The sequence below is a fragment of the Carettochelys insculpta genome, chromosome 20 (assembly GCF_033958435.1).
Source record: "Carettochelys insculpta isolate YL-2023 chromosome 20, ASM3395843v1, whole genome shotgun sequence".
Lineage (NCBI taxonomy): Eukaryota > Metazoa > Chordata > Testudines > Carettochelyidae > Carettochelys > Carettochelys insculpta.
The window spans coordinates 18,409,957-18,436,142 of NC_134156.1; the positions used below are offsets into that span (position 1 = coordinate 18,409,957).

General features: G+C 42.6%; 1 protein-coding gene and 1 long non-coding RNA gene across 2 annotated transcripts in view; one reads left to right on the forward strand and one right to left on the reverse strand.

Annotated features, from left to right (window-relative positions):
- Window positions 1–26,186, reverse strand: part of PITPNC1 (phosphatidylinositol transfer protein cytoplasmic 1) — a 250,262-nt gene that overhangs the window by 13,961 nt on the left and 210,115 nt on the right. The window contains exons 6-8 of the mRNA XM_075014752.1: window positions 21,131–21,226; window positions 4,042–4,197; window positions 770–833 (exon numbers count right to left, since the gene is read on the reverse strand). Of these exons, the coding sequence (XP_074870853.1) occupies window positions 770–833; window positions 4,042–4,197; window positions 21,131–21,226 (316 nt within the window). The remainder of the gene's footprint in view (window positions 1–769; window positions 834–4,041; window positions 4,198–21,130; window positions 21,227–26,186) is intronic.
- Window positions 8,432–12,805, forward strand: LOC142023618 (uncharacterized). The gene is made up of 3 exons (XR_012648271.1): window positions 8,432–8,489; window positions 9,298–9,413; window positions 12,584–12,805. It is a non-coding gene; the product is annotated as an uncharacterized LOC142023618 (long non-coding RNA).

Below are 26,186 nucleotides of genomic sequence, written 5' to 3' on the forward strand. Positions count from 1 at the left end.
CTATGTATATCATTGTCTCTTTTAAATACATTTCTATATTGCAATCCTACATTATAAGAATGTTTTAGAAACTGATCTACAGATATTTAGGATAGTGCTGACCCTCTACCAAAAACGAATATAAAAGACACAAAATCTACAGTTATTACGCAATAAAATCGTATCAACTATTTTGATGTTGAAATTACCCAGTAAAATTTGAAGTGCCCATTCATACAGCTGAAGCATGGATTCAATGGGAGTGGTTTGTATACAGCCATTGTTGAATCAGACCCAGTGGAATTTTAGTGTTTCAGGATGGGTTTTAATTGTTTTGGAAATAATACTAAGAACTTGCAGGTTACGCACATCTCACAGAGCTGGAAGGGACCCCAGGAGGTCATCAAGTCCAGTTGGCAAGGATTGTACATTAGTGCTATGAAAGCAGCATCCATATGGGCTTGTATTCAAACCTATGCACTTTCCTTCATGTAGATTACTCTTGACAGGGGCAGCACTAAATTGCTGAAGATGTGGAGTGTGGGTCTGGGATGTATGTGCTAAAATACGTGGCCCAGGTACTCTGCTGCCATCTCCTGGCTGCATCTTACATGAGAGTGGCTATAGTGGCATAAGCTTATAAGCAGAGTAAGGGGGTGAATGAAGGCTCTGTATATTTATTTCTCATCCAAACTCCATTAAAGCCAATAAAAGTCTTTCAGTTTATTTCAATGGGTTTTCCATCAGGCTCCTTCCAAGGCTATTTTGTAAGTTTGTGAAGATGACTTACCGTACCACTCATCAACCCAGGCAAAAGCCTGTCGGTGACCAATCATTAATATATCTCTGACCACCTATGAAATAAGAAAAAAAGTTAAAAGTTTCATGTAATAAAACATTATAGAAAAATAAACTATAGCGACATCATGGTCTCTCTGGAGGGTAGAAGGACATAAACACACTAAAGTTTTGAGACTCTACATCAGTGTTTCCCAAATGATGTTCCATGGAAACCCAGGGTTCCACAAAGTAAACCTGTCCACCTGCAGAGTCACATGAGGCTCTAAGGAGTCATTTATGGTTCTAGATGCTGCTGCAGCTGACTATTCTGCAACTCCCTGCCCTGCTGCTGCTGAAACAGTAGAACCAAATTTAATTGGTTTAACGGCTGGCAGGGCAGCGGGAGGGATCCGGCTGTTAAACCAACTGAATCTGGTCCCATTATTATCCATTCTGCGGCAGCAGGGCAGAGAGTCGTGGAGAGCACCTCACTCAAAGTAGTTGGCATGCTCACAATGGGGACAGGGCAAAGGGAACCAGACGGGTCCTGAGGTTCCTGCGTCATCCTTGCCTTTCATTGGCTGCGACTGGCCTCGCACGTTGCCATAGAGCAGCCAATGAAATTGGGCCCTCGGGACTAGAATCAGTACTCAAAGAGCCAGGGTAGGGAATCAGTAATTAGACTGAGGTTAGAATCAGATTCTAAATCTAAGGAGTGGGCTGAGACTGCTAGCGTTTTTGTCCTTCATATTATGAGACCGGCTGATTAGCATAATGAGAATTAATGAGCTTTTACTGCACACAGATAGATAACTATTAAAGCCAAGGGAGCTGTCAGATTGAAGTAATTATTTGGCCTCACATTCTGCTCTTACTTTCAGTACTTAGGAGAAGCAGTGGCTAAGCTAAGTTCTTCCACTATGGTGGGTGATGTAATGGGAGGAGCTAACTCAGGCAGAGTTTGTTCAGGCAGGGGTAGGCTAGGGGCCTCTTTGAATGGATGAGTTAGTCCTGGGGGCCAGTTTGGGGGTGAGGTGGGTTAATCCTGGGGATGGATTGGGGTGAGTTTGGGGCTGAGAGGGGTAAAGCCATATGTAAGACTATTATTAGGGGGTTCCACAAAATCATTTCAAGTTTAAGAGGATTTTGTAGCCAAATAAAATTGGGAAACATTGCTCTACACTGATGTTTGGAGACATACGCAAGAAAAAGACATTTGGGAACTGTACAATTATTATATTAACCTTGGAGCAAGCAGATTGGAGCTCCTTTCCCTTCCATCTTAAAATGGAATCTGTTAGTTCTTTTCTTCCTTGCAAGGTCAATAACCTTCCAAAATTCTACCATTCTCTGGACATTAAAATACAAGGAGAAGTCCATTTGATAATTGTATCATTGATTAATTAATATTTGGACAAGTGGAATGGATAATTGTCACACCACTTGTAAGAGCTCTAATATAATTTTGATGTTATTCTGTGAAAGTTACTAATTTCTAATGATAATTGTTTTAAAAAGTCTTGAAAAATAGAAGATACAAAACTTTGGCAGGAGAATATATAGAAAATCCTGTCCAAAAATGATGAGTCAAACCTTCATGAAAAATTCAGGCATTTTTCAATAAAAAAGGGATTGAATTCTAAGGGCTTTGCAAAATAGGAGAAGTGTTTGCAACTGTGGCTTTATTATCTTGGAACTCTGTGTGTGCTCAGATGCCTGGGTTTTAGAAGTCAAAATCACATAGCCAATGAAACTGAACACATATACACTTGAGAGCTAAGCATGCTGCACTTCAAGAAATTGGATGGTGCAGTAGGCATCAGAAAATACAATTATTGCAGTAAGGCCGTCTCAGTTGTAAGGAAACTGTCATTGAGTGATAGCTTAACATTACTCTAAGGGCCTCATTCTGATCTAATTTACACTGGTTTCTGAAAGGTGTAGCTTTGTTGACTCTAGAGGAGACACTCTTGATTTACATCTAAAACAAAAAAGCAGTCGTGTAGCACTTTAAAGACTAACAAAATAATTTATTAGCTGATGAGCTTTCATGCACAGACGCATTTCTTCAGATCCGTCCCACGAAAGCTCATCAGCTAATAAATTATTTTATTAGTCTTTAAAGTGCTACATGACTGCTTTTTTTGTTTTGATAGGATACAGATTAACATGGCTATCTCTCTGTCACTATTGATTTACATCTGTTATGAATGGGAGCTGTAAAGGAAATCCTAAACTTACCTGGAGAATTAGGAAAGGTTTAAGCTAACCTGCCTCTAAGGGAAAGGGTTTGGGGAAAAGCAGCAAAGCGCCATTAGGAACTAGAGGAAAAAATCAGGAAAAACTGAACTCAGGAAAACTTTTCTGTCTTGGGGAACTGCAGAGACAAGGTCTAGTAGTATTTTGTTTAACTAGCCAGCTCCCACTACCAGCACTCAAAGTGCCAGGGTACAGAATCAATTGTTGAACTGAGGTTAGAATCAGATTCTAAATCTAACGGCTGAGACTGCTAATGTTTTTGTTCTTCATATTATGAAATTGGCTGATTAGCATAATGAGAATTAATGAGCTTTTACTGCATCCAGATAGATAACCATTACAGCCCCGGGAGCTGTCAAATTGAAGTAACTATTTGGCCTCATGTTCTGCTCTCACTTTCAGTAAATTGGGAGTAACTCCACTGATGTCAGTGGGTGTAAAATCAGAGTGAGGGAGGTCAGATCAGACCCACAGGATTTATTTAATAGTGGTACCATTACATGAACAGCTAATAAAGTGCAATACAGACTTTAAAAGCTCTAAGGTACGAAATGACAGGAAAAAATATTTCAGTCTTGAAAGATTGTATTGTATTCATCTAACAGCTCAGAATTTTCATGATAAAGCTGTTGTCATTGGCACAAATGTTATTTTACCAGCAGTGGAGGCCTCTTGGGAAAGGATGTTGTTGTTCGTTCTGCCCACGTGAGGATCACAGTACGCGAGATGTTATTGCTGGCTGTACTTGAGATGGGAGAGAATCTAAGCCTTGGATCTCAACAATTGGAGCCTTTGGGGAAGTTTGTATCCAGAGATGAATTTTATACCCAGGCTTCATCTCTGTCATTTACAGAAGAAAAGCCCCACGTCCAATCAGCTGTGGCTATTAGAGAGGATTAGAACAGATCTAAACTTGAACTCCCCAGCACAGTCCTATTCACGTGCAGGTGAGGATAATGGTCTAGTTCCACTTGTTCTCTAGCCCTATTCCCATACTGGGTAATGGCATATCAATTCACTCACCTTATGTACAAATTGTTCTACTCTGGTTTGAAGTCCCCAGACTTCAAATTTCACAGTCACCAGTTTGTAGGAGCACATGATCGGCTGGTGTGTATCTCTCCAGCCTTCTTTTAACAGACCTCTCCCAGTCTTCTCTGACTTGAAATATTTAGGATCCTGTAAAGCAAGAAGACTCAAAATTGAAAAACTTTGGTTGTGAAGTCCCCCATTTGCTAACGTGTCTGTTTTAAGGCACAGTGGAACCATGCTAATAAACACCAAGTAAAAATAACACAATTTGCTTAAAAAAATGAAGCCAAGTATTAGTCTGATACACAACAGCCAGTGAACTGATGAAAGCATTAGGTACTTTGTGATGCTGTATGTTCATTTGGTACAAAAGATGTGGCATAGAACAGGGGTGAACAAACTTTTAACATTGGGTCTCACTTTTCATTCTTGCAATTAAAACCCTGGCCCCCATCCTCCTCCCCCCGCAACCTGTCTAATGTAATCCAAACCAATGGAAATTTTGGTTATATTCATATGAAAAAAAAACATTTGGCACATATAAGAAAATAAGTCTGTAGAATGTGAAACCTTTATCAATCGGTATATAAATGTGAATACACATACGTAAAACCAGTAACGTATTTCAACATTTTGAATTAGATGGATGAGCCTAAGACCCAGCAGCTGATAGTGCTGCATCCCTCCCTCTGAAATTTCATGCCCCACCAAGGGGGCACACTCCCTACTTTGCGCACCTCTGCCATAGGGCATGATGCTACAGTTCATTCTAGCACAATACACCGCTAAGAGTTTATTGCTCATGGAGCAACAGGTCTTCTTCCAATGAGACCTTATGGTGTGTTCTATGTTTGGCAACACACATATACACCTGGTTGTGGACCAGCCACCCCCATTCCTGAAAACTGTCCCTTTTGGCACATCACACCCACACAGCATGACAGATATGCCAGCACATGCTTGTGGGCCACCAAGGGTGTCAGGTGGACAGCCCTTTTGAATGCATCACTTGCAAAACTCGTGGCTGATTTTACTATTCCTCTTCTATACCCATTGCAGGTTAGCTCAGTATAACACACGGAAGTGAAAATGCAGGGAACGGAACAGTTTGGAGTAGTATGGTGGCTGGACAGGATAACTCCTGTTGAATCCCATCCTGAGCTACACACTAACTATTGGATGTTTAGAGTAAATTTAAAGGCAGAAGGGGGAAATACCATCCAATGTATTTCTTTGGAGAATTACAAAAACTCTTGTACGCATCATGAGTAAACTAGAAAAGGAAAGCAGAGGTTCCACTGTGCTGTATGTCTGCACTTTCGAGCTGGAGTGCTAAAAATAAAAAGAGCAGTTTTGCAGTGCAAGTGGCAGGATGGGTTAGCTGCCCAAAGTATATACCTGTCTAAAATATGAAGCACATACTCAAGCTTGGCCTTCACTAGGGCAGGTAAGTTGACTGCAGATAGGCAATTCTAGGTATGGCAACTGCAACAGAGAGAGGTCAATGGGACAAATGCTCCCATCAACCTCCTTTACTTTTTGCAATATCAAGGAGTACAGGAGTCGACTGTTGATTCCTGATAGTTCAATTTCACGTGTCTCTACCAGATGTGTGAAATCGAGCTCCAGAAAACTGACCCTGACCAGGTCCATCTTCGCTGTAGTCCAGACATATCCTCAGGTTGGCTAGCGCCTTCTGTCACTCACATCACTGTGGCTAGATCTCGTCCATTTGGGAAGTACACCCCACAGTTTGAAGACACTGTGTATGAAAGTCCTGCCTGCATTTTAGTCTGGAACCCTCTCTGTTCATCATTTGGATGGAAAATAAACAAGACAAAGTCAAGAGTAAAAAAAAAAAACCAGCAAACAAACAAACGCCACAGCTGAGGTTCTTTATCAATGTCTTAGAAACAGATTCGTTCACCTGTCATTCCTGTCCGAATTTATCAAAGGCAGTATCATCTACTGCCTTATACACTGTGTACTCATTTATAACTGTGCAAGGTGAATGCAACAAGCCATAAAATGCTGGTATCAATTTACATGCACTTTGAGCAGGAGTCAATGACAAGCTGAAGTAGGGTCTTAACGGGAGCATTGGAAAATTAGGAAGAACTCTGTCTCTGAAATTGAGGAAGCAAGTTAGATATATTTTAAGCCTACCAGAGATCCACATTATGGATTTAATGGAAAAGCATATAAGCACATCATCTCTTTTAATGGACTAATAATGCTAGCATAAATTCTAAACTAACTTGAATATTGCCAGTTGAGCATGAAACTCTACCAAGTTGAAACCTACAGTTAAAACTCAACCATGGTACCGTTGGAGAAAACCTGGAAGGGACTGTAATTTCAAAATCACCTATTTGGTTTTCTAATAAGTCAAGGAAAGGTGAGAAGTATGATAATGTCAGTGAGGTCAAGGCAATAAGTTCTATTGAAAGCACAGATATTACATCCAGTCTTGATTTTTAAAATTAAATATCTTTCCAAGTTCTTAAAACTTACTGCACATGTAATAAACTACATTTTAAAACAGGGATGTTTTTGAGATGTGGCCATGAAAAAATAGCCAACTTGTCTTCAGAGTTTACTTTAAGGAATACAAAAGGATGCCTTTGGTTTAGGTAGGATTGCTAAGAACTTAGAAATTAGTTGTTTAATTGCATTAGTCTCTTAATTTTAATGTATCTGATCTTATGTCTCTACCTGCTAAATGTACCTTGTCAGTCTCTGATAGGATTTACCATTCAATGTTCATTTTCAAGTGAGCAAGGACAGCGAAGTAATTGTGAATTTATAGAGCAACTCTTTAAATCTATACTCGAGATCAATTTCACCTGTGTCCTACTCCCTGTTGCCTTGATCCAAGAAAACTTGTGCTGGAGTCTGTACTCTTTAGGAAAGCACTTAAACATACACTTCACTTTAAACATGCTTCAGAGATGTCTTGAATGAAAGGCTGAATGAGGATGAGCTGGGAAAGAGTCAAGCTGGTGACACAGAATTCTTATAGATGGATCACTGAATTCAGAAACCGTGTACAGCAACAATGTACAATGATTTCAAATATTCTGGTACAATATGCATGTATAAGCCCAATGCACTGAGACTGCTGACAAGGGAGAGTGAAGTCTCCGCTCTACAGCCTCGGCCAGGGGTCGGCAACCTGTGGCTCCCAAGCTGCATGCGGCTCTTTAAGGAGTCATTTGTGGCTTCGGATGCTGCCACTGCTGAAAGAGCAGAACTAAATTTAGTTGGTTTAATGGCTGGCAGGGCGGCAGGAGGGATCCGTCTGTTAAGCCAATTAAATTTTATTTCCATTATTTCAGTGGTGGCAGGGCAGGAAGCCACAGAGAGACCCTCACTTGCCACACTACCCAAGTGGCCACACCCTTCCGGTGGGCATGGCTCAACTTATGCTGACCACTGGAACACCTCCACCAGCCTTCCTTCCACTGGGCACACGTGGCCGCCCAGCATAGCCTCATCATCATCCGAGCACTCCTGTCCCCCTTGGGTGTGCTGGGAGGGCTGGAGCCAGCTGCTCTGTAGTCCTTCCCAGTTGTAACTTGGGCAAGGGTCTGTTTTCAGGCTGGCTGCATAGGCTCCCTCTGCCTTGTACTCTCAGCACAACCTGGAGCAGCTGGCTCCACCACCTGTGCACTGTGACCTCTTCTCACCCGGAGGGCTGCAGCAAGACCTGGGGTTAGAGATATGGGGGCTCTTCTGTCCTGCCTGCTGTCCAGTCACACTGCCGTATCCAACTTGCTGACAATAAATAAAGCCAGCACCATGGAGGGGTTAGTCCTGGGGGCTGGTTTGGGGCTGAAGCAGGTTAATCCCGGGGACAGGGGTGTGTGTGTGTCTTTGGGGCTGAGAGGGGTTAATCCTCAGGATGGGGGGCAGGTTCACAGGATGAGGAGTAAAGCTTGGGGATGGGGGGAGGATTTGGGGGCAGAGGGAGGGTAGAGCCTGGAATGCGGGGAGCATGGAGCATTGATGTGAACATTGCTCCTTCCTGCTTAAGAACCGATTCCCAGGCACAGTGTTTTCCTTGGCCTCATTTGCTCTCCAGTCCAGGGGTGAAAGTAACTTAAACTTTCTAACTGGTACAAATCATTGTGTGTGCTGTTCTCAAAATAGAGGTGACAAAAAGCACGGTTTGACGTTATTTACTAAGGAATGTCTGTATTCACATGCATTGTGGCTCTTGAAGTATTGATTTTGTAATGGAATTTGAAAAAATGGCTTGTCTCACTATTTTGGTTGCAGACCCTGGGCCTAGGCTGAGAGCCAGCTGGCTTTTAGCTGACATGATAGAATACACGGCGTTAGTCCTGAAGGTTGAAAGTTCATTCCCTCCTGCCAACCATGCAGATCTGTTAGCCTGTCCATCCATGAATCATTTGTTCAAGAATTCCTCCTAAATGGTAAGAGCTAGGACCACCAGATTTGGTATGCAGCATCCTTTTATCACATCACTTAAGGAAGGTCAGGGTTTGGTTGTGCCAGGACAATGGGAGCTACTTGGAATGTGATTGTTTCACATCAAATGGAAAGTGAGGGGTCTGGCAGCAAGGACAGATATACCTCAGAATGATCACGGGGGGGCAGCAAACAAGTGCATCCCAACAGCCCTTGAGAGCCACAGAACAGCTGCTGGCCATGCAGCATGGCCCGCCGGTGCCCTGGGCCATCCCCAGGGAGAAATGCCGGTGACTGGGCAGCATGACACCTGCCACTCTGAGCCAGCTCCAAGGAGCAGCTACTGGCTGTCTCCACTGCCTGCCCTGAGCCCTGCACCTCCTGCCCTGACCCCCTCCCCCAATACCTCCCAAACACCTGACCTGACTCCTCCATCTTCTACACCCACAGCCCACAGTCCTGAGCCTCTTATCTCTAAGTTCCTGCCCTGACTCCTGCACCTCCCCACACCGTTAGCCTCCTGCCCTGAAAAAACTGAGCAAAGCGATTTAAACCTTCTAGGGTTGTGATAAATTGAACATAACTCCTAATATCAGGAAGTGCTAACAGTCACACTGTTCCATACATTAATCGATAATTTTAAGCCACAAGAGTCATCTTGGTTCATGAGGAAAATGCAGCAAATGAAGATTTCTCAATTACAGTTTCCTGTTTTTAACTATATACTTTGTATTACGTCATATATTATTTTCCAGCAGCAGGATGCCTTGATCCATGATCAATTTTCTTTTATTAAACATTTTTTCAATTTAGGCATTCTATGGTTCTTGTTTGCAGCATGGATATTTCTTTGACATCAATGAGTAACTTCCTGCTCTCATTGAACTAAAAGTAGACCACTGCTGATTGCTGTGAGATGAAATGTTCAGGTAAGGTCTGTCTGACCTGAATAACATCCGATTATTTCCTGTAATACTTCTGATCCAGAATTTTCAGACTGATAAACAACTGGTTTCTGTGTCACATGCAGTTACCGAGTCCAGAAGTTACCCTACAGAACTCTGTTGTCATATAGTTAAGACTGTGAAGCAGGGATGATCTTTTCATTTTGTGCATGTAGAGTGTCTAGTATAATGAAGCAGTGGTTCCGATTAGAATTTTTAGGCACAATCAAATTCCAGTAATATAGGTTTTAAATATTATTTTATTTTCCCCATCCAGCAAACTTAGTTTCCAAATCCACCCTGAAGTAACTCCACTAAAGCCAACATAATGACGCCAGCAACAAATCTGGCTCCATATCCAAGTTTCCACAGTTTATCAAAGGAGACTAAGCAATGACTATCTGCATTGCTTGAATATCTAATCATGTTTTGTTCAAACGATACCAGTTATGAGGAGGTCAAAAAAGTCATTTAGTTCCTTTGGAAAGTTAACTCAGCACACAACTAGAATAGTAAGGAAGAGTCTTCTCAACCATGGATATCCATTGCATTGCCCCTGGCTGTCAGTCTTTTTGATAATGATCACAGTGTTCTCTTGGCTCTCTTTACTCATGATGACCTGTTTGAAGGACCAGTCATAAGTGAGCTGGAGCGCTTAGAGAATAGAAGCCAGGCAATGATAGACCTGGACAAGCAACCTACATAGCTCAAGGAGTGCCAGATCTTTTACAGTAAATCCTTCCTTTAAGAAAACATTAACATACAGATATCACATGGCGCACATGATGAGAAAGGTAAAGACTCAGTGGAGTATATTTCCATTATGCTACATTGAAAATAAGGGGCCAAATCCTAAAGATATTATTCAGCAATTACTCAGTCTTTACTCAAGCAAGCTGGTATTCAATTCAGTGGGAGTTTTAAATAGGATAACCATACTTTGCTACACTAAATATGGAACACTTGGTAAAATTACTTGTATTCAAGTGAGTTTAACAGTGATAAAGCACACAAACATTCAAATTAACATCAAGCTGACTGAGCGCCCCATTAAAAAGAAATACTGGGCTTGTCTACACTACCACCTTCCTTCGAAGGAAGGATGGTAATTAGGGTGTTGGGAGTTTACTAATGAAGTGCTGCCATGCACAGGTAAAATTTTGAGGAGTAATGTGGCTAGATGCATGCCAGTACTTCGAAGTTTAAAACTTTGAAGCGGCTGTGGGGGGGAATTTGCTTAATGAAGTGCTACCTATGCACGGCAGCACTTCATTAGTAAACTCTCAACACCCTAATTACCATCCCTCTTTTGAAGGAAGGTGGTAGTGTAGACAAGCCCACTGTGTAGTTGGATTATTTTTATTATCTTATTTTTAAGTTTCCAGGGTTCACACAGGGACACACCCACACCCACTTCCCATATACACATGGGGAGAGGTCTCACACACTCAGGCTACGTCTACACGTGAAGCCTACATCGAAGTAGCTTATTTCGATGTAGCAACATCGAAATAGACTATTTCGATGAATAACGTCTACACGTCCTCCAGGGCTGGCAATGTCGACGTTCAACATTGACGTTGTGCAGCACCACATCGAAATAGGCGCTGCGAGGGAACGTCTACACACCAAAGTAGCACACATCGAAATAAGGGTGCCAGGCACAGCTGCAGACAGGGTCACAGGGCGGACTCAACAGCAAGCCGCTCCCTTAAAGGGCCCCTCCCAGACACAGTTGCACTAAACAACACAAGATCCACAGAGCCGACAACTGGTTGCAGACCCTGTGCATGCAGCATGGATCCCCAGCTGCAGCAGCAGCAGCCAGAACCCCTGGGCTAAGGGCTGCTGCACACGGTGACCATAGAGTCCCCCAGGGGCTGGAGAGAGAGCATCTCTCAACCCCTCAGCTGATGGCCGCCATGGCGGACCCCGCTATTTTGATGTTGCGGGACGCGGATCGGCTACACGTGCCCTACTTTGACGTTCAACTTCGAAGTAGGGCGCTATTCCCACCCCCTCATGGGGTTAGCGGCTTCGATGTCTCACCGCCTAACGTCAATGTTAACATCGAAATAGCGCCCAACACGTGTAGCCATGACGGGCGCTATTTCGAAGTTAGTGCCGTACTTCGAAGTAGCGTGCACGTGTAGACACGGCTTCAGGCAGCAGAAGAGCCAAGTATTCTGATTTGCATTCAAATCCATTTTGCAATCACAGATTGCATCTGCAGAAAGGGAACTGGGTTTAGGCCTGTTTGAAAAGTATCCCTCTTGGTGTAAAAGGGAGGCTTCTGCTCAGAATTTTGCCAGGGAGGGAGGGACAACATTAACTGCTTGGGGCCAGATCACTTGCCTGGTCTCCTCATACCTGAATGATATTGCAACTGCATGCGCCAGATTGCAAAGCCACTCACTCTGAGGGAGGATGACAGGGCCGAACGTCAGTGACATTTTGGTCCTGTGTACTAGATCACAATGTAACTCAAACTTGGCTCAACGACCTGTCTGTCATATCAGGAGGGAAGAGGCTCTGTGGTTATACCACTCCACTCTGGTAGAAGAGAAGCCCTGGTCCCTGGGTCTAATAATAATAGTGGCAACCTTGCTAGTATTCATTGCCCAAGATATCCAGAGAGCTAGCTGAACAAAGTAAATTCTACCAGATTAGTTCCACTCTCAGTTTTGACTACAAAAGATAATAATGGACCAGGAAAATGTCTTGCTATTGGAATGCGTGGTTTTTTAATAAATATTAAATTAAGCGGATACAAACTAAGAGTGTTCTTTTCAGTTCTTCAGGCAATCACTCCTGTCTGTATGACACCCTACAATGCACCATCCTAAAATGCTGGGCAAATATAGGCATTTGATAATATTTTCAAAAGTGCTCAAGTGACTTAGGAGCCTAACTTATTTTCAAAAGTACCAACATTGATTTTCAAAACTCCCATCATTTTTCAAAAGGACTTAGGCTCCTAAGTGACTAAAGCACCTTAGAAAATGGGAGTTAGATGCTTTAGAAAAACTGTAATCCTTGTGATTAAATGAATGGAATATTGTGATGAACTACAGCTCTGTAGCATCTCTGCTTCAGGTGCTTCTACAGTAAATGTTCTCAATATTCTAACTTATCTTTCTGTTTTTCAAAATCAGTGCACCTCATTGGCGGCGTCTGCACTACAGCGATCTTTCAAAAGAAGTTCCTCTGGAAGATCTCTTCTGAAAAAACTTGTTTCAATAGACAGCGTCCTACACAGCCCCTGCTCTTTTGAAAGAACTGGACAGGGATCGAAAAATCCAGTGCCATGAGGACTACTCTTTTGAAAAAAGGGCTTGTGGAGCACCTACACACATACTTTTTCAAAAGAAGCTATTGAAAGGGGGCACTTTTCCTGATCCGGAAGCGGGAGATGGCTTCCAGAAGAAGAGCCGTGTTCTTTCAATTTTGGATTGAAAGAGCACATTTTGCATGTGGACACTCTGCATGTTCTTTCGAAAAAGGGCCTGATTTTTTGAAAGAACTTGCTAGCACAGATGCGGCCATTCAGAAAGATCAGTAATTCCTCTGAATATTTCTTTGGCACTACAAAAAAAAGCTCTTTCCCAAATTTAATTAGCAATTGATTTAAAACATGCCTTGAAAGGACAATCATTACACTCTTGGGTCCATGTATTTTGTATCCTAGTGTAAATCAAGAACAGAGGCCGCAATATTTTTGCTTTGTTAGCACTTGATACTACAGTGCTGTTTTTAGAGCACCATGTACTTGGCAATACAATGTACTGCAAACACAAAGCGATTTGTGCCTTTCCCTAGCAAAATGACTTTGTCAGAGGAACATGCCTCATAAATTAGATCTGACAGGCATTGTGAGGAGTACGGCTAGATTTTCTAAACCAGCCATATATTTTTGTTGACGAATGTCCTAGAATGGAACAAACTGAGGCACTGAATTCTGAATGTAATATTTGACCTAAGGTTAAATGGTTAGATGACTTCAGTGTTTAAGGGAACAAGGTTCATACAAAGGCTTTGCTGGGCTGAAATGTACACTATGCAATTTTTGAACCAAAGAATCCTTTTGCTATTGGTGAAAAATAAATCCCAGATTTCGGAGGGAGTTCTCAAAAGCCATATTGTTGCAAAACTTAAGGTCATCATTAACTCACAAAATTGTCATGGCTGGATCAACCCAATAAAACATCTGCACGGGTACACTCTGACATTAGACTAAATGGTCAGGAATAGGAAGAGCAGATAAAATATTAAGCACTACTGTGAGAAAGCAGGCCTTAAAAAACGTTGTCTGTACTCTTTATATTCTTATCCCATAGACCCAACGGAAGAGTAAAGTGACTTAGCAGCAGCAGCTCAGGGGAGGGATCACAAGTTAATTCAGACACTTCTCTGAAATGAAGTCCTTCTACTGGCTGTCAGGAAGACATCAGATCAATTTTAGATTTTTCTATTCACCTACAAGTCTTTATGTGCAAATTTATCCATGCAATTTGCCAGTGCACCAATCCTGGTCTGCAGCACCCTTTGGTGGGCCTCTCAGGTTCTGTCAGCTCTATACGAGAAACGTTCCTTCTATTCTAGTCTTGGGACTCTCAAGCATTAATTATTCTTTGTATGGTTGTTCTGTAACGTGGAAAAATATTCCTATTGGGTTTCAGGGCGACCACATTCAGCTCCTATCCACTGTGATGTACTAGCGTTTGGTCTTCATAAGTGGGCTAATGCTCCACTTATCTTCCTACAAGTGACTTTGGATGCTTTCCTTACCTCCCACCTGACCCTCCATGCTCTATAAACGCTAAGTTCTATTTGTCTACTCCAGTCATCCGAGGACATGGGTCTTACCCACAAAAGCTCATGACCGAATAATTTTTTTAGTCGCTAAGGTACTACAGGACTTCTTGTTTTTTATGGAGGCCAAGGTAATCCAGCCAAGCATTCTACAAGCTACTTAGCTGGTGTTAGTATTTAAACAGATATTTTCACTTGGTTCTGCTTAACCCAAGTTGAACTACTGTACTGACAATTTAACACCCTTTCACTGAAGCAGCTGTATTATTTCAAATGTCATTCTCTCTGCCTGGGGTGTAATGGGTGTATAGTTATTCTAAAAGCACTTGGACAGTAGCAAGTCGGACCCATTAAAACACAGCTCTCTTACACTAAACAAAATTGAAGGAGAAGTGTGGCAGCTGCATGACATCTTTCTATTTGGATGTAATTTAAAAGACTTACTCCCTCTTCCCAAACCTCAGCCACTTTGCTATAAACAGGAAGTGAAACATCTTTAATTTGAGAACTTAAACTATGGTGGCAAAGAACATTTTGTGTAATAGTTCATACCTACGGTAAATGTTTTGCTCACGTGAATGGCTCACACACAAACATACACAAGGAATACATGATGCTGTGACATAATTGGCATGAGTTTGGATTGGTCATGTGACCTCAAAAGTGTAATGTGAGGAGCACCCAATGCTAGTGCACACCTCCTCCTCCTGTATTCGGGATAACAAATAGATATAGATTAGACCATGCACACACACACACAAAGCACATTATGGATATAACGACTGCTAGCCACTAAATTTGGATATGGACCCAAATTTCCTCAAAATTGAACCTGACATAGAAACAACTGCTGCATTAACAACATGCTTTGGTTTGGGTTTTTTTTTAACTGAAACTTTCATTATTCCATCACAGGCTTGCAAACTAGAGAAACAAAATTTATTTAATATTTTGATATAGCACGGAATCTGCTTTTAATAAGTCAATGTTTATGGGATGGTTTGTATAGGTGGATCTTTATTCCTGTGCTAGTGTGAAAACTGCACTAACAACGTTCTTTTTCTTATTAAGGTCACATTTGTGACTCTAGCAGTTTATTTTTAGTTCTGAGGCATGTAGCTTTCCTTCTCCCCATTTTTGTAAACGGTCTGTATCAATATCATAAATATTTCAGGGGACTCTGCATGAAAAGCCCTCTTCTGCAATTTGATTGTGACCTTTCTTTCAGTGTCTGCTTTTGAATCAACCCAAGGATTATGGACCAGTTCAGAAAAGCTGGACCTCTTTGTTTTACACATAAAGATTTATATTCCTATTAGTATTAGTATCAGTATTGCAGTAGTAGCTAGGAGGACCCAGTGACCTTCCCTGCTCAACAGAGCCCACAGTCTAAAAGAGGTATTTTATTCTAATGTACTTGTATGGATCTATCCGACAAGTTAAAGAGGTTGTATTTTCCCTTTCACGGCACATCACATAGCAATGATTTTCAGTAAGCAACTGGGCCAAAGTTACAAGACAGGCTGCTCATTTACATACTTTTCCACTGGTGTCATGCTTCAAACTAGCTTCTGCTGTAACTAAACACAGGAGACATCTTTTGTGAAAACAGAACAACGACTGAAGCGGGAGGAATCACCATTTATGTAACATACATCTGCTGCCCTCCTCTTCCAAGGCAACAAATAGAAGCCACAAATTGAAGAGCCAAAGATGTTGGTTCGTAGGGCCACACATGCTGAAGAACTGTTACCATTTCAGTCAGGAGTGATGTCTTGGTCAGAGCCATCTAAATAATCCTTATCCATTTAAGAGTGAAGGTCTCTTCCTTCAGTGTTTGAAAAAAAGCACTTAATTACTGAAGCACAGAAGGATTTTACTAACAATGGCTGATCAGCACCAACTAAGGACCTGGCCTTGAAAAGGAAGCACAATTGTTTTTATTAATGTAAAGCACCCATGTATTTTAGGGATAGGTGCAAACAGAACTTTATAAATGCATAAAATGGCTGAGGTATAATGGATTATGTATATTAGACATCCATTGGATCAGCCAAACATCCACGATCTTCACTTCCTACCTTATCTGCATTCATACACTGACACCTTAAATGTCTTAGGCATCTGAAGAAGGTCTATCTAAACCCACATGAGCCTGCACAGTCACAGGGACTGCCCTTGCACACAATTCTGTGGATGCAAACATGGAAGAAAAACCTTGACACTTTGAAATGAGAGGTTGGGCAATCTCATGTTTCCACCATAAGAAAATAGATTGATATCATTCCAACTGTAACTCTTAATGAAAATGAAAGGGCAAAATTCAGACTGGGTGCAAGTAAGCACAATTCTAAATGTAAACATCTGGAAGTCCAGATCCACCCTTAGTGGCTGGCAAGCCTGGATCCAGACTTGGCTGCTAGGGCTTCTCTCTGATGTATAGATATGGAGATATAGGACTCAGTCCTGCAAGGTGCTGAGTGCTCTGAGCCTGATTCAGCAAAGTACATCGGAACATACTTAGCATGTAAGCATATCAACAGTTCCATGAAACCAGTGGATTGCTCACATGTTTAGATTTTTTTGGAATAAGAACCTGAGTGGTTAGCATCTTTCAGGATTGAAGCCTTAAATGCTCAGGATCAGATTTGGCTCTCTATTTCCCTGGTGTAAATTTGGAGTAAATTCACCAAAATCAGTGGAATTACTCTGGTTTATCGTACTGTGAATGAAAGCGCAGTTTGGTCTATAGAGTTTAATTCACGTATTCTGATTTTAAATTGGTGTATTTCCACATGAGTTTCTTCTGATTTACATCCGCATAAATGAGAGGAGAATCGGGTCTATAGGTTGTAAATCATACAGAAAAATCTCTCTGAACAACTCAGAAAATTTTATACCTATCTCTTTTTAATAGAAACACTGTTACTTGTACTATGAAAAATACAAAGGGCCACTTTCCCATTTACACCTAGATCCCTTTATGCTGAAGGAGCCTTAAGAACTGGGCAGAAGTTACACATACACCTTCTTTAACACTGTTTTACACTGCCAGAGTAGATTAAAGATCCTTTGTTTAAATAAGAATCTGGCAGATATACTTCAGACAGGAAGCAGAAAAAACAGCTTGGAAACCTTTCAGGTTATTGAATTGGGCTTTATAAATTCATTACCAATGACCAAATACATACTGTATTATTTTCAAACGAACAGCCTCCTTCCAAATATTAACTTTTCCCTTAAATAGGAATGGTGGACCTCTTAGTATTTTTATTAATTGTACAAGAAATTTATGTGGTCTATGCATAAATTATGTTCAAGCACTGCGAGAAACAGAACAGTTATTGGGCTATTTTTGTTGTTTAACAACATACAAATAAATCTCAATATAGTTGGAATCAGAGTCTTAGATTTATCCTTGAAATATAACACATGGTCTTTGAAAATCTCCACTGAGTAAACACTAAGTTATTTTTCTGCTTTGTAAAATAAACCTTATCAAAATGAAATTTAATAGATGGCTATTAGGGAACCATAAGAAAAGCTTAAAAGCTATTTGCTATCTTTTCTGTTTATAGTATATTGATATGCATATTGAGATGAAAAAAATACAACTAAATTTCCATAAAACACAGCTAACTACTGGATAGTTTAACTGCATGTGTGTTCTCTGTAGCTGTTATTCCTAAATGGTACTGGAAGACCATGGGATAGAGTTAAGTTAACAGAAGCTGGTGAGTCATTTCACAAGGTGACATATAGCATGGATTTCAGTACACAACAGATGGCTTTTACTGTACAATAAATTTATTTTTCACTCTTAGAAATAGTTTTTCACTGTCCATGTTACAATTAGTAATGTATTATAAAAATTTTAACAGGAAGTATAAATAGGAGAGCATAACATATGGCTTTCCCAGTATGAAATACAGATTTCCTATCTTGTACAAATATTTCCACTGGTAGAGCTTCGTTTTCTCTCCTAAAAATGTTTGTGCGATCTTACTGTGCACTGTTAAACAGCCACTGTGCTTCACCCCTGCAGTGAGGATATTATTGGGTCCAGCCTCCCTTTCTGCAGAAGCAAATTGTGCCTCCACACTGGACAGCAGGAATCAATCTGCATAGTTCTCCCTCTAGCTACCTGTTGAGAGTCTACAGCTGGGTAGTGTGAAGCTAACATGCACACACTTGTCACTGAAACTGAATGTTGTATGTTAATGCTGCAGCTGCAAATCGTAGCTAACTAAAGGCAGAGCTGGCAATGGACTTCTCTGGGCCCTAGGCAATCTGGGCTGGGATGGGGATCAACTCTAGGTCCCCCAGAAATGTGGGGTCTTGGTCAGAAAGAGGAAGGGTAGGGGGCAGCCAGCACTCAGTACTATGTTGTACTGGGCTCAGGTATTGATTTAAATGAACCATGGCTCCAGCCGCTGCCACTGTTGCAATAGTGGAGGTGACAGCTCTGAGCCCTTTAAATTGCTGGGCCCTGGGGCAACAGACCCCTTTGCCCCACCCCCTGCCATCAGTGGCCCTGCTTTCAGGCATACTTTACATAATTGGAACTCAAAAAATTTTCAGAGAAGCTTAACAGAGTTAGGCACTCAATCTTAATCAGACTTTAATTAAGTTTGGTGCCTAATTCCCCTAGGCTTCTTTGAAACTCTCAGACTATATATTACATAGAAAAATTATGTTAGGAGACCATTATTTAGATTTTTATGTGGAGCACTTGAGTGTTTGGAAATGCCAGATCTATGGTCGCTCATGCAAAACTAATTCATCCCCTTTGTGGTTTGAACTTGGGCCTTGAATAATACAAGAATCCAATGGAAAACATAGTGTGCTATCAGATAACTAAATTCTTCACTATAATGCATATGAAGTGCACAAGAGGGCAAAATTAAGCTTGCCCTGGCAACTGTCCCAACTTTCAACTGTTCTAGTTTGCAAGAACAGCAATATTCTTTTAGCATAGCTCTTTTATACGTAATTATATTATGTGCATAATAACAACATCTTCAGGATGCATCATTAGCAAAAGTCATGAGCCTGATGAAGGAATTACTTGGCAACCTGTGTTATTCAGGAGGTCAGACTAGATGATCACAATGGTTTCTTCTCGCTGTTAACATCTATAAATCAGCAGCAGCCTGAATCCTGAACCTTCAGTACCACAGCACAAGCTGCTGACTCCTAAGCTTCAGAACTTACTACACTAGCAAGCTACCTGCAGCAGCTGTGGATGGACAGAAGCCCATGTAGTGGATGTAGGGGATGGCCAAGAGGCTGAGCCTCGCCCATCGATCCCTCTCTTTTCTCCACAGTGAGAACTGGGGAACTTCCAGCCCCATGAGGTGCCCCCAGTGGGGTGCAGCTATAGGAAGGCCTGAATGGGCCGTGGCCCATCCACTTTTCATCCAAACCCCCTAAATTGGTTCCAGAGCCCCCCCGAGAATCCACAGGCTGGGACTTCTGATCCCATCTGGGGTCTCCAGCCCCAACTCTAGCCCTGCCTGAAGTTTGCCTTATGGGGGAAGGTCTGGGCAGGACTAGTGCTGGAGCCAGAAATGGAGGCAGCAGCACATGGCATGCTGGCAGGAGAGCGAGTGAGCTGGGGCTGCCTTGCTCTGCTTGCCCTGCAGCTGCTGTTGATTGTGAAGATGTGGGCCTGGACCACTGATGTGGGGTGCCAGGCCTGCCCTGCTAGTCCCTGTGCTGGCTGGCTCCTTCTGCCCATGGGTTTTGGGGGGCACATGACCCTTCATGCTGGGTGTCACCCCTGCCTGCTAGGTAGAAGACAGGAATTCTTGCCTAATGTGGAGGGTGACCTGGTTCACTGAGGTCATAGGATGGGCAAGCAGGAGGCAGAGGAGCCCAGCTCTACCGCTCTTCCTCCCCCTAACCCTGCTCCCAGGTGTTTGCAATAAAGCATGTGCTCTTAGCAGCAGGAGCAGCCTGGCCTTAGAACGCTGGTGTTAGCTAGCATTTAGGCAGGCTGCCAGTGCCTTCTGAGGCTGCAAGCAAGAAAAAGAAAATAGTGATTTTTAACATTTCACAACTATGGAAGTCAAACGGAATTACACAGAACAAAGGCAAGGCACTTTTCCACTCTGAGAATACTCCCTCTGTTGAATATTAAAGCCCTGTTGCAAACAGTGGGAATATAGGCACCTTTTCTAGATCCCGCTATAATCTATAGCTCTAGTTCTTATTTTTAGTCTAATGACCAGTGCAATTTTATTTGAAAATACAAAACTAATTTGAATGCTAATACTTTCCTACCTCTTTTCTTTCATATGTCTGAAACAGCACCATTAAGGACCTCTTGTAATTTATAGGAACATCTTAAAATCTTAAAAGAGATCTACATATTTTGTATAGGCGTGCCATGTCCAACAAAAAACAACCTGATGCGTGTCTGTGCCTGTGAGTAGATTCTGGTGCAATGCATGTATTGTTTATAAGCCTTCTCTGGTGCTTCACAAGAAAAAGAACGTATTTTTGAAAGTAAAAGAGAGATCTGGATAATATTTTAGCATTGTAGTTGGGGAGTCTCTGAAGCGCCTAATGCAGTGGTGTCCAGAAGAAATTGAATGGATCACCCTTTCCCCCTGCCCCCGAGTGAGGTGCCCCACCCCGAGCCAGGTGTCTCCCCTCCCACCTCTCCCCCGATTACTCACTGGAGCTGCACTGCGCGAGCCATGCCACCCCATATGTAGCTGTCCTGAGCTGCATTCACCACATCCTGCTACCATGTGGTGAACAGGGAGCTTATTGGACACTACAGCATTTTGGTTCTGCAACAGGTCACAGTGATGTGGAAAAAAAGGCTACCAGTGACAAATGAACTCCAGGATACATCTCTTGTTCACTTTTTATATTCATACCTCTGATTCTTTGTAATAGCGTTCCGGGATTTCGTCACAGGCGATATCGATAAAGCAGACTTCTCGCTCAAGATCTTTGGCTTCATTGTCAAAAATCTGCAAGATTTAAAGAAACGTTAACTTTATGATGGAACAGTTATAGGTGTTGCAGTTATAGGTGTTGTGAGGGGCTGAGCCAATGACCTGTGGAGCAGCAGAGCACGCAATGCAGAAAGCATCTGGGCTCTTGTTTGGAATACTTGCAGCAGCAAGTTCACTGAATTCACAGCTCCACCCCAGAGGCCCTGTGCATATGCATATGTCAACCAAAAATGCAAGAAGAACCATTTTTTTTTTTTGAATTCAGTAAAAACCTCAATAACTCAAGAGCTGCAGTGCATGTGAACACGAGATGCTCCTTGATAAATAACCTCAAACCATACATTTTGTAGCCCCATTCTACAAAGGGTGCACACGTATATCCCACAGTGCACTGCACATATTAAAGCGGGGGTTATCTAACGTTTCGAGATCACATATCATTTGCTATTTAGATACGAGTTGTTAACTGTTTGGCTTTCAGACATTCACCGAAATAGCGAAAATAATCAGGAGAGGTTTTATTTTACTTTGCAATTGTACCATCAGGAGCCAAAAAGAAGTCCTTAAAGAGCTGCATATGGCTCCAAAGCCGCAGGTTGCAGACCCCTGTGCCAGGGTACGCAGTCAGGCACCAGGGAAACAGTGGGTGTGGCTGAGGAGGCAAACAACAAGCAAACACATTCCTAAGCAGGACCCAGCTGCTCCTAGAGCAGTGTGCAGCACCAATTGTTCTGGGGGTAGTTAATCACTCCTGCTTCAATCAAGGAAGCATTGGACTGTAGTTAACAATACGTCCTGCTGAGCACCACCTGCTGCTGCTCAGTCCACTCCTTTCCATGTCCCTGTGCGGCCCTTGTTAGCACTGGGTAAAACAGATATTTAATCAAAGGACTATTTTTTGATATTGACTTCTCTAATTCTTGGGCCAGATATCACCATCCAGGGAAAAGCTGACTTTCCAAACTCAAATATCTGTTGTTCCTTCTGGGTGAGTAGAAGAGTTACTCTACTTTCAGGACAATGATGAACCCCACCTGAGCATGCATACAAAATGCGACAAAGCGCCCACTCTGCTGTTCTAACTGAGACTCAGGAGTCTGAATCTGACAGATTAAAAGGCTGAGGAAACTGCAAAGTCACAGGATAAAGTTCTAGTCTCAGGCATGTGCATGATGCTCTCATGGACTTAAAGCCTTTAGGGCCAAGTGTCAGAAGGCCAGCCTCCATTTCTGCACCTTGCACCTATGTACTGGGGAGCGGGGAGATGCGGGGAAAGGGGCGGTGCACAATTTTGGAACCACAATTATTTGCATGTACAATTTAGGCAATTTCTATGTCTAACTACTAGGCTGTGCCCATAAATCAATTACATAGGCATCTGACGGACATACGCTGCGTCTGCAATGTTTTGTGGGCACAAATATGGTGGCCAAGTTAAGGCAGACCTCAAATCAGGAAAGCCTTGCAGATTATGGCCATGAGTGCATTTTATTGATGTAGGACCATTCTGTTAGGCTACTGCTTTCAGGAAATAGAAATATCCCTTGCTTGGAAATTAAATTTAATGAACATGCAAAAAAATCAATCTCATTTTGTTTCAGCCCAGTGGGACAACGCCAGCATTACTCAATAGCCAAACTGCAAGTTTGGCATTTCTTCAAGAAATATTATCTTTCAATATACAACATTCATAATGAAAGAAGGACTAGAAATGGGCAAGTATAAGGCAGGCGGTTAGGTGAGGCCAGATTGTAAATTCTTAAAACGTTGCTATTAGTACCACAGGTAAACTTTCTTTAAAAATATGTATTTTAATCTGACATTGTCCATTTGGCTGCATACATGAGCTGCTGCAGGCCCAGTCTTCTACAGGTTGAACCTCTCCAGTCCAGCACCCTCAGGACCAGATCAATGCTGAACGAGAGAATTTGCCAGACCACAGGTGGTCAATATTGTCTAGTACATTACCAACACTTCCACTGCTTACTGGGCTCTTAGGAGACATTTCAGGGAGTAAACGACAGCTAAATAACAGCATAGAACACTGACATCCAGTAATGGTGGTTGTAAACATATTTTATGGGACCATGGGAAACTTGGCCCATGGTAAGTGGTTGTCCAGATAACTAAAATCATGCCGAATTACAGATGTTGCTGGACATGAGAGTTCTAGACTAGAGAGGTTTAACCTGTAATAGAACCTATAAGTTACACAAATATTTTATTTTTTCTCCCTTTAAAAACAATTTGAAAGAGATCAAGGGGACAGATACCAGGAGGCTGTTCAATTAAATGGCCTTTTTCTTGTTTTTCAGCCAAGTGGTTAGAAATGCACATAAAAATGTAAAGTCCTCAGAGGGTTAACTCAGGAAGGAGAGATTATTTCCCATCATTCTCCAGCTCTATTACTCTTCCACCCCATACCAATATGTCACTAGAACAGACCATTTGCTTAACTCCATAAACTGGCTACATGATGGTCTGGCAGCCTGGCTCCCTATTACCAGACTCAGTTGTCATCTAATCATTTGTCCATGTTCCTTTCTTAGACTGTCCTCACAAGATTTGCAGATGGAGATTTAATCCTCTAGTTTTAGCAACAGTGGAAAATAAGGAGTCATTAGAGCACAAGATTGATTTCTTTTTTAGGTCTAATTCTCTTATTGCCTCTTCTAGCCAAATACTCTGGGATATTTTTAAAGCCCACATTGGGGTGGGGTGTGGGGAATGGGTTGATTGTTTTTGCAATCAAAATTAAGCTGCTGGAGAAATTAAAAAGTTTTAAAAAAGATTAAAGCCCACAAAAAAGCAACATAAGGCTCCCAATCTGTGCAGCTATATTTACAAGTGCACAGTGAATAGTAAGAATACTTCGTGTCCTTAATAATAAAGAAGAAATTGGAAAAAGGCTGAATGTTAACTATTATGAAATCTGAAGGGTAATTTTGAGAAAGAAAGAAAGAAAGGAAGGAAGGAAGGAAGAAAGAACATGTTACTACAATATACTAGCATGTATGCACTTCCATTTTCCAAGAGGAATGAAAACTGCTCAAGAGAAGTTTCCCAGTCAGATAAAACCACTACCACAATAATAGAAGAACAGTCAGGAGATATAAATTGGGCTATTTTGTATCAAGATGAAGTTATTTGTTTTGAGACCAAATAAAAATGCCAACCCTCTCCCCCATGCACACCCTGGGATGATGTTAACAGAAGTTTCTGATGCCCAGAGAGAGATCACACAGGGGCAGTGAAAAAAACAAAACAAAACAAAAAACCCGAACAAGTGTTATTCAATTTACCCCCATTTCTTTCTACTATATAATGCAAGCTCTATCACCTTGCAACTGGAGAACCAGATGCACCAATATGCTCTTGACAGAGACTTCTCTTTCATCTTTGGCCAGTGCTAGGATAGGAAGTCAGCCTATGGGGGTAGGGTACATTAACAGCAATGTCTCTCTCTCCCTGTACATAGCTTTTCTCTTTTAAGACTTCTGGCTCAAATCTAGCCCAGGTCATAGTGACTGTCCGTTTCTGCCATCTGACTGTGATTGCATAAGAGCACATGTTCACTACAGAGTTAACTCAAGTGAGCGACACTTGGGTGTCAGCACCTGGATTACTCCACCTGGGGAGTGAGCAGCTAGATTGCACAGCTCTACTCAAGTGTGCTCACTGAGTGCAGACTGGATGCAGTCAGTTCAGGGAAGTAGGACCTCTGGGGTCACTTCCTATGGTTCTTTGTGCTGCTTTACACAGAGCCATAGGTGACATATGTGGGTACACAGGGAGCCACATGAACCCGATAGAGTTAACCACCCTCCCACACTCAGCATTCACATTGTGCTGCTTCCTGGGTGTGCAGCAACAGTCCCATCTCTTCCCTGCAGTGATGAGGCCCAACAGCAGGGAGCGGGCGGAGACAGGGTGGTGTAGAGGCAGGAGGGGGCGGAGCCTGGGCAAAGCATGGGTGGGGAGGGGACATGGCAGGAGCACATGACCAGTGTCCCACTTGGAATTCCCACACTAGCTGCCTCTGCACAGAGCTGAGTGGGTTGTGGGAGTACTTGTCTGCCCTTCTGGGCACAGGAGGAACTGTGAGAAATCACTGCAGGGCTGTCATCATCTGAGTGGTTTATCCTGCCTTCTACTGCAAAGTGAGTGGTTAACCACCAGCCTGAGCAGTGCTCAGGATTTAGCCAACAGCCCAGGAAGGGCCCCAGAAATGTCGATTCAGTGGGGCACAAAGTGGCACCATGTACAGGCCGGGGGATGTGTGTGTAAATAGGAGCTAGGCTAAGGACAACAGGTAAGTAGAAGTCAAAGGGAACTCTGCAATGAAGATGAGCCCTTAGAGAGTTTAGCAATCACATGGCCAGTGAGGAAAGCTGAACTCAGTATTTTGAAAAAGAAGCAGGATTCCAAAAAGGGCATGTTTCCTTTGGAGGCCAGTTAGTCTCATCCATTGTCTGGTTTGGGGCAAGGAAGGAGCTCCAAGTCTTGTTCATTTTCAGACAGATAAGATTCACGCTGCCTGCCACTAATTGTGCAAGGAAATGAAAAAGAGTATCTTCAAAATAGACTTGGATGCAGAAAAGCAGGACAATCCTAAATCATTTACAGGTCAGGTCAGATGATTGTAAATGTGGTTGTTATGTGCATGCGACCCTAGCGCACCTTGAACTTGCATAAGTTGGGGAAGACTTGGGGGTGGGTTGGGGCCCTGGGAGGGGAGCAGGGGACGCCCACAGCTACTGCTTCCACGGGGCTCTGGGCGGGGAGTGCCTGTGGCCCTGCTTCCCCAGGGCTCTGGTGGGGGTGGGAGGGAGCGCCTGCGGCAGGGAGCTGGAGCCCTGCACGTGATGGGGATGAGCTGGGGCCACAGGGGGCTTGAGTCGGGCGGGGAGGAGTTGAACTGGGTGAACGGGGGTGTGACCTTGGGCCGTGTGGGGTTGGGGCCCAGGCATGCGGG